At 34.0% G+C, this 13382-nt stretch overlaps 1 protein-coding gene and 1 pseudogene across 1 annotated transcript; both read right to left on the bottom strand.

The window, feature by feature from the left end:
• Positions 1–2521: 2521 nt before the first annotated feature.
• LOC143540586 (uncharacterized) lies at positions 2522–4295 on the bottom strand (annotated as a pseudogene).
• Positions 4296–11036: 6741 nt separating this feature from the next.
• Positions 11037–13070, bottom strand: LOC143540632 (beta-galactosidase-like). The gene is made up of 7 exons (XM_077033636.1): positions 13029–13070; positions 12853–12967; positions 11824–11834; positions 11652–11741; positions 11387–11559; positions 11185–11294; positions 11037–11056 (listed from the first exon to the last, which is right to left on the bottom strand). Exons 1-7 carry the CDS (start codon positions 13068–13070, stop codon positions 11037–11039), a joined length of 561 nt encoding a protein of 186 aa, XP_076889751.1.
• Between the last annotated feature and the right edge of the window lie 312 nt (positions 13071–13382).

The raw sequence follows: 13382 nt of genomic DNA, 5'->3' as shown, positions 1-13382 counted from the left end.
TGAGGAGCGTCACGTTATTGGGCTTTCTTATCCACTAAGGCCGAAGCATAGAAGGGACCCGAGACCCGTTTGTTTCTCAGTAGTATAAATTTAAACATAGTAAAAATTACACCTTTGGTGCCGCAAGGGCCTCTGTTTGGTCATTTGACAGCACCGTATTGGTCCGTAAGATTTTTTTTGTTTATATTTAGTTTTAGTTCCGGTATCATAGTAAACGTAAACGAAATCGACCGAACACCAATTCTTTCTATTTTTTTGTTTTAGTTCTGGTACCATAACGAACGTGACAGAAACATATAAATTTCGCTTAGACTCACCGAGTCTTATCGAACCTCGCACCCCATTGGTCCACCTCAAATTTTATATTTTGTTTTTTGTTTGTTTTAGTTCCGATACAGTAACGAACATAACCAAAAAACTGGCCTAATTCACGTCAAGTTATCGCCTCAACGCCTGGGAACAACATTTGGGTTTTACCACCGTCCGGGGTTTACTAACCAAATAGATGCCGTTTTAAAATTTTTATTTTTACTTATGTTACTCTTTTCATATGTTAATTTTACGGATTTTTTTTTAATTTTAATGCTTGGGTTTTACCAACACCTGAGTATACCGACCGAATGAAAATACTAATTTATTTTTTAATACGCTATATGAGTGTCGCTATTTTTCTTGGCTTTTATTATAAGCATGTTAATATGACAAATTTATTTTTAAAGTTTTGTCCAGTATCGTAACGAATGTAGTCAATACCAACTGAATTCGCGTTGACAGGCCGATGCAACGCCCGAGTGTTGCTGACCGGTTTCGCCACGTATTGCACAGGCAAGTTACTAGTTTGCTTTTATTTGAAAAGTTTCATACGTATTGAGTTCATCCTCCCCAAACCTCGAAACAGGGTTCGTGACTTTCTGCCTCTATATAAAAGTCCAAGCTTCACCTTATATAACTACACATAATACATATTACATAATGATATATGGAAAGCTAAGCCTTTTCTAATATGATTTGTAATAAGACACCATATAAACTTCAACACCAACTATCAAAATCAAAATTTATAAACAACCACCACCATACCCAGTATAAATCCCACTAATAGCAAAGCTGTTAGCAGGGTCTAGGGAGGATGGATGTAGGCAAACCGTACCTCCATCCCAAAGGATTAAAATCAAAATTTATGAATACAACAAAAAAGATTTCTTGCGATATATAAAACCTAGATCTTTCGCTCTTTTCTACAAACCCAGATCTGCCACACAAGGACGGGTGTAAAGCAATAAACACAAAACTCCCTTCGTGCTTCTTTATTATATTTTTTAAATCTAAAAACGAGTTGACTCGTCAAGCGAAATTAACCAAATTCAAGCTAGGTTAAGCTTAGTATAAAAGATTTCAAGCCGAGTATATCATAGGTTTAACTCATCTTGAAGTTATAACTTATAAAAGTTAGTTCATTATATTCAATTTCATTATACATAAAGAAAAACCCTTAACACCCTCAAGGAAGTGACTAACATATACATACTAGGCATTTGTATCAAATGACGTATATTTTATATAATGATGAAAAGGCAAATTTATCAAACTCAGTAATCAATAAGCTAAGAAAATCCGGACATGTGGTTTTAGTTTGTACCGTTGAAACTCGCATTATACTTTATTTGTTTTGGCAATCTAAAATCTTTAGATTTCAAATCTTGGCCTGACTCGTAACAAAATCAAAATCCATCACACCCTTCCTCTTCACTAGCCGACGCTTGCTTCTATCATTAACCTGGTTTTGTGATAATAAACCTTCCAAGTCTGTTACATTTTTGTTATACATAGGTTTATTTTAAATGACATTGGAATATGCAGTGGTATTCATTTTTGGTGAGTCATATTGCTGTGTTAGTCATGGACTAATCAATAAATTGGAACACTTGTTGTGATAACTATTAACCTAGTCAATTCAAGTTGAATTAATCTTGTTGAACAGTTAACTTACCAGATTCGAAACAGTTAACAATGTGTCCACAGAATTATTACCTTGCATCATTGCTACTTATGAGATTTAGTTAACTAGTATTGGAACTCTTGGCAGCTTGCATGTCCCTTTACTCTCTTAATTGCAAACGGATCCTTCTTAGAGTGTCTACAAGTTATAAATCCATTATTCATTTAAAGGGAAAAAAACTTAAACCTTAGATTTGATTATGTGCTTTGTGTTCACAAATTACAGTAGAAACCGCTATATTCATGCTGAGTTTTAACTTCAGTGACTAAACTCACAGAAAATCTGATATGTTACTTGATGTACTTGCAAGCACAAGTTATTGGGCAGAGATAATCCAAAAGTTACATTTGTTGATGGACCTTCTGAATCTAATTGACCGTAAAATTGGCTTATGAGATGTGCTTCAAATGCATGGGATAAAGTTCTTAGTGCCAAAACTATTTATGAGAAAATTGATACTAGTATAACCAATTTGTGCATAATTCCTATTAAAAAGTGTGAACACACTAACAATAACAAAGAAATGAAATCTATTTAAAAATCCTAACATGTTCAACAGGGAGAGGAGCTTCAAAGAACCATCCATGATTAAGAGCTTCTTTAGCACTTATCCTCTTCTCCGGATCGTACATCAGAAACTTGTTCAACAGATCAAATCCCAACTCCGTAAGTGCAGGTGATTCGGTAAAAGTAGCCACGGGGAATTTCTTCCTCAAACAGTTATAAGGCTGCTTCACAAAGTTAGACTTCACCCCCAGCAGCTTTGAATAACCGGGCCAAATCGAGTCATTTGGTGTACCAATAGTTCTAAAAATCTTGTCAATTTGTTCAAGTTCTCTACCACCATCAAACAACGGTTTCTTGGACAGCAACTCCGCCATTATACACCCAACTGACCACATATCAACAGCAGTTGAATAATTCTGCATCCCCAACAAAAGTTCAGGAGCCCGGTACCAAAGTGTAACCACCAATGAAGTATATGGTTTAAGTGGAGTTGCAGACTAACGCGACATCCCAAAATCACAAATCTTCAACTCACCATTGTTGGTCATTAGCAAATTTGATGTTTTTAAATCTCTATGCATCACATAGTTATCATGAAGATAAGATACACCCTCTAAAAGTTGGATCATAAGACGTTTGACCTCACTTTGACTGAACGATTGCTTCACGCGGTCCATGTATCCTTTGAGTTCATGATCAACACATTCCATTACCATGTAAACACCATTGAAGTCGTCCACAACAACTTCTTTCATTTCCACAAGGGACGGGTGTTGTAACATACCAAGAATGCTGATCTCACGTAAAGCGGTTATTGGAAAACCTTCTCTCTCCTTCCATTTTAACTTTCTTTAACGCCACGATGTAACCTGTTTTCAAATCACAGGCTTTGTGAACAACACCATAAGTGCCTTCACTAATCTTCCCCAGCCTTTTAAACTCGTGCACGCTTCTACAGCTTGGAATCACGCCTAACTCGTTAGGTAACCGGGCTTCACGATCATCATCACTTTCAAAACTTGAATAACCCTTATCTTCAACATAACCCGAATCTTCACTGGATGAAGCTAAAATATGGTTATCTTCAGTAGACAAAGAAGACACCTCACCACTCCTTTCAAAACATTCCTGCTTGAACTCCCCACTTTCAGGGCTTGAATTGTTGCCATTAGATTCAATTCCGGGTGAGTCGTTAAAAGCCCACTTTGATTTGAACAAGTTCGGTTCCTTAGCATACTCCCTGTCCTCATTCTCACTTTCTTGATCACACCCTTCGATTGTTCTTGCACCCAAATCATCTGAAACATTAGATACACGAGACTCCACAGAAGATATCTGCGGATCACTTTCAGCAAAAACCAAACAATTTTCAATACTCCGAGCACCTTTAACCGATTTTGGTGATGAAGAACGAGTAATATCAGACCTGGCAAACGAGTTATGAAGAACTCTGCTCCTAGAAGAGATCCTCACCTGGTTGTCAACTCTATCCCATACATCAGGTGAAAACTTCCTCTTATTGTTCGGTCCTGAGTTTAACCCATTTCCCTTACAATCCGCCTCTCGGTTTCTGTCGTGCAACTCGCGATCAAACCCGCTCCGATCACCATCAACAAATCCACATCTTCCATCACCACTATTTCTTCCACTTGACCTTCTAGCAAACTTTGTTCGATAAAGACCGAAGAATCGATAACAGGTTTCGTCATCAGAACGAGTCGAACTTTTCCTGGAGAAGTTCAGTCGTCCTGTTGCCATTATTAATAACAAACAAACAACACCAACAACTGATGTTCAGCAACTAATACAGCAAAGATATTAAAAGTAATAACCCTAGCCCCAAAAACAAATACACAAAAACAGAAACCCTAATTCGAAACAACAACAGAATATGAGAAATCAATATGCAAATGGCAAATTGATAATAATTGGCGACGGTCTTTAGAGCCTCAAGTATATAATTCGTTATTAGAGTCCACAAATCAATCAAAGGCGACGATAATTCTTACCGGAACACGAATCTTCAACGCCGGCGGTGAATATTGACGACGACTGGACGCAATCTTATCTCTCTTTGATTGATTGATATTATTATAGGGTGTGAAAACACGTTTGAGAAGCCGACATACGTACGTGTGGCGGTGTGGGGTTGTTATTGGGCTTTTATGTCCTTAGTTTATTGGGCTTTTGGGCTATATAATTTTATTATGGCTTCTGATTAACGATTCTCCGTTGATACAATGATACATACTGACCTAACTATACGGGCATGTTTCTACATTTAAACCCAATAAGTAAGGTGGTGCTATAAACTTTTGAAATAAGTAATTTTTAAAAGCTTACCCAAACACCCTCTAAAGTCCATATAACCTTTCCTCCGTTGGCTTATTAAGACGGGAAATTGCATATCTATAATATATATAAACGAAAACCCTAAAATATTATGTGTCGCGATGTGATCACTCCCTCCTTTTATGGAAACCACCAGATTGCGTGATTTTTAAATGGATGTCTCTCATTGATTTAACCCAAATTCATGGGTATGGGTCTTAAAAAACTAGATAGCTCTTAAACGGGTTATAACATCTCATTAAATTAAATCTAGTATATACGAATAATGTAAAACAACCCCCGTAATCTAGTATAAAATCTAGTATATACTAGATTTTATCCCCCGTATTACGGGGGTTGTTTTACATTATTCGTTTTTACTATTTATATATGTATATTTGGATTTTAAGTTTATTTATGCTAAGAAAGTTAATAATTAATATACTTGAGGTTTGATGATAAAATGGTTTCACAAATAAATGATATGTTATAATCCGGTTTAAAAGCTATCTGGGTTTGGTGATACTCATTACCCGTTTATTTTCTTTATTATAAAATTGTTTCTTAATTATAAATAATATCTTTTTTTAAAATAAAATAGGATATTAATTTTAGTATATCCCTATTTTATAGGATTTTCATTTCAAACATTTTATGAGATTACTTTTTAATATAATGAGATGTTATAACCCGTTTAAGAGCTATCAAGGTTTGGTGAGACCTTTACCCGTGAATTTGGGTAAAATGCGTGAGAAACCTTCATTTAAAAATTAAGTAATCTAATGGCTTGAGAGAATTGTTGTTTTACATTTTTCGTTTTTTAATATTTATTTTTTGGATTTTAATTTTCTTTATTGTAAGAAAGTTAATAATATACTTAGGGTTTAATAATTAAAGGCTTTCATAAATAAATGATATGTTATAACCCGTTTAAAGTTATATGGATTTTGTGACCCATGACCCGCTTATGTTTTTTACTGTAAAATTGTTTATTAATTATAAATAATATCTTTTTCTTTTTAAATTGGATATTAAATTTTAGTATATTCCTATTTTGTAGGATTTTCATATCAAATAATTAGTAAGATTAATTTTTAAATTAATGAGATGTTATAACCCGTTTAAGAGCTATCTAGTTTTGGTAAGACCCATACCCATGAATTTGGGTTAAATCAATGAGAGGCCTCAATTTAAAAATCAAGAAATCTGGTGGCTTCCATAAAAGGGGGGGACGATCACATCGCAACACGTCGGATTTTAGGGTCTTCGTTTATATTATATATATATATATATATATATATATATATATATATATATCACTTTCTAAATTTAAATAATTGCATATTTTTCCAAACCTTGCTTGAAGAACATTGTATATTAAAAACTTGAATTTTATGAAAATATGCAATTGTTTATGGTTGGGGAGGGGGGGGGGGGGTATGCAATTGTTTCTATTAAAATCATTGTATGTCGCCACCATCTACTAGTTGTCGAGGAAAGGTTAATACTTTGAAGTAGGATTATTGATACAGATACATGTATACTTACTCACACCATACACACACACACACAGAGGTGTGAGGACAAGTTATACTTTGAAGTAGGATTATCGGTGCATGTACTGGTTGGTAACTTATACCTTTTAAACTTACAACCCAACAATAGTTTCCAATTGGTCATAATACTTAATGAATCACTCGAGCTCAACCACACATGGGACAACACTACCCTAATACCATACACCGGTGTTATTAAAATTTTAGGTTGTTACAATCTTATTCTCTCCAAACTCTAATAACAGATTTGTTATTAGCGAGATTTTACTGAGCATGTTTGTGTGTGGCCCCAATTTTATAAGTCCAAAATCTTCACAACTAAAGTGGGGTAGAAATTGAATACCCTGTCATATGTTTAAACTCATGATTTTCACACATACATTATACAACAAATAAATTAATTTTTACATACCTTTTTATAGTTATTCATACACTTGAAAGAGCTAAATATGTAAATTTAATTTATAATACACAATTTGATCTGATTATCGGGAAGTTATAGTAATTAATTAGATATAGTTTGAGACCCGTGTATTATACGGGGAATTAATGAAAATTACAATATTTAAACGTTAAACAAAATACAATCAATAGCACAATTATCATATATTGTTAATACAATTATAACTTTCATTAAAATTACAAGAATTAGAAAGAAAAACATTACGCAATGAGTTTACAAATAAGAAAAAATTTCCTTGTACACTACATTTGTGGTTGTATTGGCCATATTACCTTGGTTATCAAGAATCAGAATCTTGAGCCCAAACCTGCTTGTAACTCTTGACAAGGCGACGTATAGTTGTCCATGTGAGAACATGGGTTCTTTCAAGTACAAACCAACCCTAGATAACGATTGACCTTGGCTTTTGTTTATGATCATCGCAAAACATACTGCAAAAGGAAACTGTCGTCTTTGAAATTTATATGCTATTTTGTTGTCTGTTGGAGTCAGTGGTGATCTATGGATCAAAACTGCATGTCCAATGTTAGTTCCAGAAATAATTTTTGCTTCAACTACACGAGCACCAAAGATATAATTTGTAGTCGAGTACCGTTACATAAAGAATGGTCAAAGATATATATGATTACATACCCAAAGATATATGTGGTCAAAAAAATCAATATATTAAAATTTCATATGAAACTATAAATGTTTTGAAATATAATATGGTCAAAATAAATGTTAATCAAGCTTAACATCATGTTTTTAAATATAATATGAATACAAAACGATAAATGTACGTAACAACAAAAAATTTGCTTCACTATATATAAAATATAACATTTATAAAACGTAAATCAATTAATAATGAAATGAATGATTAAATATTGAATTGATAAACAACTGACTTGTTATTATCAGATGAAGTTACAACGGCCTTTGAAAAAGACATAATGCTGTTGTAGTGATAGTAAGTTTTCAAAGCATAAAAGGATGAAAATGAAACAATGTTAAATACGAATATATAGAAATCGTTAAGAAGGGTTTAAATAGGTAATTTGTAAATTTTGAAAGTCCTGGTAATATGGTAATTATAGATAATTTGGGAATTTGAAATTCAAAATTTGAAATAAATATGGTAATTATAGATAATTTGGGAATTTGTAAATTTTGAAAGTAAAATAAATATGGTAATTATATATTAAATCTAAATATTTAATTAGAATCGTGTAAGGCCCCCTACCCGGGAACCCTACTTTCTCGCTTGTTGGATTTACTCATTTACATAATTCGTAAAATCAGAGTTAATTAAAACATTTCGCGGAATAAAAGTCAACCATCCTTATATAACATAAATACTTTGTCTTAAACATAAATAACATAAGTGTTAAACATTAAATATAAGTAACATGTGACTCTTCTTTCCTTCGATGCCAGTCTTCCTTTATTCGCCACGTGTCTCCCTCAAGTTACCTGTCTCATTCTACTCACCTACGTGCATACTAAAAGTCAGCTACGCTGAGTGAGTTCTAGTTAATCAATCATCATACAATACATTCACGTCCATACTTATACGCGTCCAAAGATACGTATTTCATACTTTACTTCCTATAACTCATTCATATACACTTTGCGTACATACGTACATATTTACACATCTTCTTTACTACTTTCCTAAGGTATACCATAAACTATGCTACTTCTACTATCTCGGATATTATTAGGGTCTGGTTCCTCCTCTCAGATATTAATAGGGTCCGGTCCCACTAATCTCAGATATTATAAGGGTCTGGTCCCTACCATCTCAGATATTATTATGGTCTGGTCCCTTCTATCACAATCTCATATATTATTAGTGTCTGGTCCCTGCTTGCTCAGATATTATTAGGGTCTGGTCCCTTGTCTCGTTTAACCATACAACCATACATGTCCCGTCAATCGTCCATACATTACTTCGTATGTTTCCTATCATACGTGCATACTTTACACGTCTTTCAATTACATATATAATAATTATATTTATATACGCACATTCATACAACGTTCAATAATAATAGTCAATAAATAATCATATAGACATCATACACTTATCACTTAGGATATGCGTATTAACTATCACATAGGAGTATGCACACAGCCTCGAAAAACGTCATAGAGAAAGGGACTAGAACTCACCTAGATCCTGTTGCGTACACCGTTAATAGTAATTCCTTTCTTCAACTGTGTCCGACTAACTGTTAATAATGTACATGGATTAAGCCTCTATAATTTCTTATCATTCATTTCTAAAGTTAACGGGGTTAACTTTTGAGTTAACTGAACCGACATATAACCGCCGCCTCCGTAAGGTTTTCCGGCAATCACCAAGACGGGAGCAAATGGGTTTCAAATGATTCGTAGAAGGATTCTCGCATAGGGGTGTTACGCACCAGGTTCTTCGCTTGGGGATCTTCGCTTAGGGATTTCGCTTTGGCTTTTTCGCTTGGACTCTTTTTCGCTTAAGATTTCGCATGAACGTTTTCGCCTGAACTTTTTCGCTTGGAATTGTCTCGCGCGAAGTGGGTGTTTTTTGCATTACCGGATTTCGCTTCGGGTTTTCGTGTCCGTTTTCCGTTCACCGGAAACCCGTCCACGCCGGTACTCGGATCCCGCTTCATGCCGTATTAAGTTTGGTGTTTGGATCTGGTTACTGTTCATGTTGAAGGCATTATGTATATGTGTATACATATTCATGTTTCTGTTTTGTATTTCTACCGGTATGTATGTATATATACATACACATATATACACATTTTTGCACAGATTTCACTGTCATATTATACTTATTATTATTTGTATTTGTGTTGGGTTTAATCTTGTCTATATTGGTTTCGATTATGTCGGTTCGCTTCGGCTCGTGTTGTTTATTTGTTACTAGATCTGAGATGGAACGAGATACGAAATAAAAGAAACGGATATTAGCTATATACTTACCTTAAATATCGGATCTCGAATCTATGCAAAGATGGATGGATTTGGAATTGTTGGTAGAGGGGATTTATGTTGTGTGTGTATGGGTGAGTGTGCCAATGATTGGGATGATGATGATAGAATGATAAGGATGGAAATTTTAGGATTTAAATAGGCAAAGCCTAAAGGCTTTTAGGCTCAAATCCTTCGTAAGTCCATTAATCCTCATTATCCTTATCCACTATCTACTTATTATTTAATTAATTAAATAACGACATTTCACAATACGATAACTAAAATAAGATTCGTGACATTTTATTTATTTATTTAGGTATTATCGAAACTAGGACGTTACAAATCGTATGATGGTAAAATGTATTGATTATACCCATATTATCGGTATTCCAAAATTAAGTCACTCTAATATTTATTTATTATAGCATAGTTACAACAGTTAAGTATTTAAAATTCGGTTGCCATATTGAAAATCCGCTCATTATATTTGAATATGAATTTATAGCTACATAAATTAAAGAATGTAATTTGTATATTATAAATAGGTAATTTATAAATTTTGAAAGTAAAATAAATATGGTAATTGTAGATAATTTGGGAATTTGAAATTCAAATTTTGAAATAGAATATATGAATTTTGAGTAAAATTACTTATAAAATTACGGTTTATTGAGGTAAGAATTATAGAAACTTTTGAATATTAATTATTAAGATTATTGTAAAATATGTCAAAATTTATAGAATGAGGAAAACAAAATCAGAAGATTTTGCTCATTTTAAAAATGATTTCAGTTTTCAATTTAAAATCAAAATGAGTTAGGAATAAATAATTTAAAAATTTTGAGAATCTCTTAATAGTAGGAGTAAGTAACTATCTATTTAACCATTTTGAAATTCAAATGGTAATTGTTGATTTTTTTAAAAAAGATAATATTCTTGATTTTGTTATATGATTTTGTTGAACTGGGTGTTTTTATATGATATTTGTTGGTGTTTTTGGATAAAAAAAAGGTTTGTAAAAACGTTTGTTACTACTAAACAATACTATTGTAGTTCTCGAAGTGCGTGTCGATGTTCTAAAACGGTGATTAAATAATTTAGTTAAATGTTTTTATATGTTGGCAAAAAAAAGTGCAACAATTAACCGCAAGGCCTACAGAAACACTTAGCATAGAGATCTTGTTAACGCCCGCTCTCAACTTAACATTTTGACTAAATGTTAAGTTCGGGGTTTTTAGTGATCCCAGACTATTCCTGTGATATGACCAAACAAGATGTGACAAATTCAAAGCAAACCCGTCTTGACCCATCACCCGACCCGACGGGCCACCCCGTTTAGTCCATCTGGTTTAAGGTTAATTCTTATCAAAAGTGAGATTTACCTGCGAGTTGGTTGTTGATAAAAACATGCAGAGCGTGCCCTACTGACATAATTGTTAGCACAGGAAGCTGTCCGTTTGTCAAAAACTGTTCGTTTGGCGATATATCTATTCTGTAAAATCAAATAAATACAAAACAGTTAAACATTTATAATAATAATAATAATAATAATAATAATAATAGTCACAAATCATTAATACTCACTCTGTAAGGTACCACAAGTAATCAGAAGCATCTCTAGTTACATTTAACTGCTCGTACAACCCCGACATTGCAAACGTATCACCGCCATCAGAAGACGGAGCTTCTTCATCATACGATTGCCAATCAAAAGTTGCAATGGTTGTCATCTTTTTTTGTGTGCTTGGAGCTTTAACCTACAAATTAAACAGTCCAATATCATGACAGTTTTAGTGCTTTGAAAGTTGATATTATGCAATTTGAAAGGGTAGAAGGGTAATTTTCTTACCTTTGCAGTGTTGAAAACTTCATCTTTGCAGTCATGAAGAATGCTAATAGACCAAGGAGGAAGGTCATGAAGAATGCTAATAGCACCTTCCTGCATATTACCATAGTATGCTAAACAAGCTCACGATAAATATAAAAATTTAAAAAAGATAATAACATTATGCCGTTCTCACCTGGTCAACAACTGCATACAAAATGGCAATTATGTAAGGCAGGCAACAACAAAGAGCAATTCCAATTAAACATGCCAAAACAACAAAGAAGATTGCAAAGAACACATCAAATTCCAATTAACCAGTTCTATTCAACATATACCAACAACTTTATCAAGTATTTTACATTCCATAATTTCAATTACATAGTTAAGGAGTATACCTTTAAGAGAGAGTGAACTATGAAAGAGACGAGTAGGTGGCGACGGCGATGACACGTACAAAATAGGTGGCTACGGAAGAGAGGCGGCGGTGGCGATGAAGGAGGCGACGGCGGTGGCGATGAAGGAGGATACGGCGGCGGCGATGGCATAGGTGCTAGCGGAACAGAGGAACGACGATTGCGATGGCGATGACGTAGCTGGCCGGTGGCGATGAAGGAGGCGACGGCGGTGGCGATGAAGGAGGATACGGCGGTGGCGATGGCGTAGGTTCTAGAGGAACAGAGGAACGGCGATTGCGATGGCGATGGCGTAGGTGATGGCGTAGATGCTAGTGGGAAAGACGAACTGGAATTAGGGTTGATGAAAACAAAAAAATAATGAAAAAACTGGATCTGGTTATTTCTATTGGAGCGGGTTGAACCGAATGAGATACCATTTTATGAAAATGAGTTAAAATTGGTGAGAGTAGTTAAGAAGATGACAAGTGACATCACCTAGTACTTATTTATCAGAATAGATAGATTCAATGTCATAATACATAAAAAAATCCTTTACACCATCGAGGCATCTATGTAAATATACATATATGCCATATAAGATATACGGCTTATATATATACGTCGTATATCTTATATTCACAATCTATGAGGTGACACGATTACAATAAACAGGGGATGCTTTTTTTTCGTTAGAAAACCCTTTTTAACAACATTTAATCCATTATATTTTTAACAAAAAAGTTTTTAGTGACTACACATTAAATTAATGTTGTGTGATACTTAAAATTATTGTGCAACACGACAAGTGATTTGTACCTACCGTTTACCTACATTTTGTCCCATCCTTTTTAGGAAACCTTGTTCAACTTCGACTTTAAGAAACTTTGACTCGTTATTTCCAAGTTGAGAAATTTGATATTTTGATGACCCATTATTTTTTAACTGCAAATTCAAACACCATTAAATCCACTCTTTAATTTAAATTATTTATTCACAAACAAACTTGAACAACCCTCAGTCCCTCACCACATAAGATGAGCCCCATTTCAACATGGACCTCACTATCATCCCAAGTGATGATGAAGAAATTATGAGTTTTAACAGTATGATTTAATGGAACCTATTTTCATTGTGGTTTAACTAATAGATTCAGTTCAACTGAATATAAATAACTTCATTAGGTTAAACTATAAGAAACGGCATCGTTTGATACTGGAAAGCGTGTGTGATTATGGATAGTTGATAAAGAGGTTCACTTACTTGATTTCACTACAGAGGACCTATACTAAAAGAACGGGGGCAACCGCTCTTCATAGTAGCAATATTAGTGTTAAATGCTTGCTAAAATCGTGATCAC

The sequence above is a fragment of the Bidens hawaiensis genome, unplaced genomic scaffold (assembly GCF_021521415.1).
Source record: "Bidens hawaiensis isolate Kalapana, Puna unplaced genomic scaffold, B.hawaiensis_p1.1 tig00012283_1, whole genome shotgun sequence".
NCBI classification, from domain to species: Eukaryota; Viridiplantae; Streptophyta; class Magnoliopsida; order Asterales; family Asteraceae; genus Bidens; species Bidens hawaiensis.
Note: the sequence above shows the minus strand (reverse complement) of the source record. Positions and strands in the feature narration are given on the sequence as shown.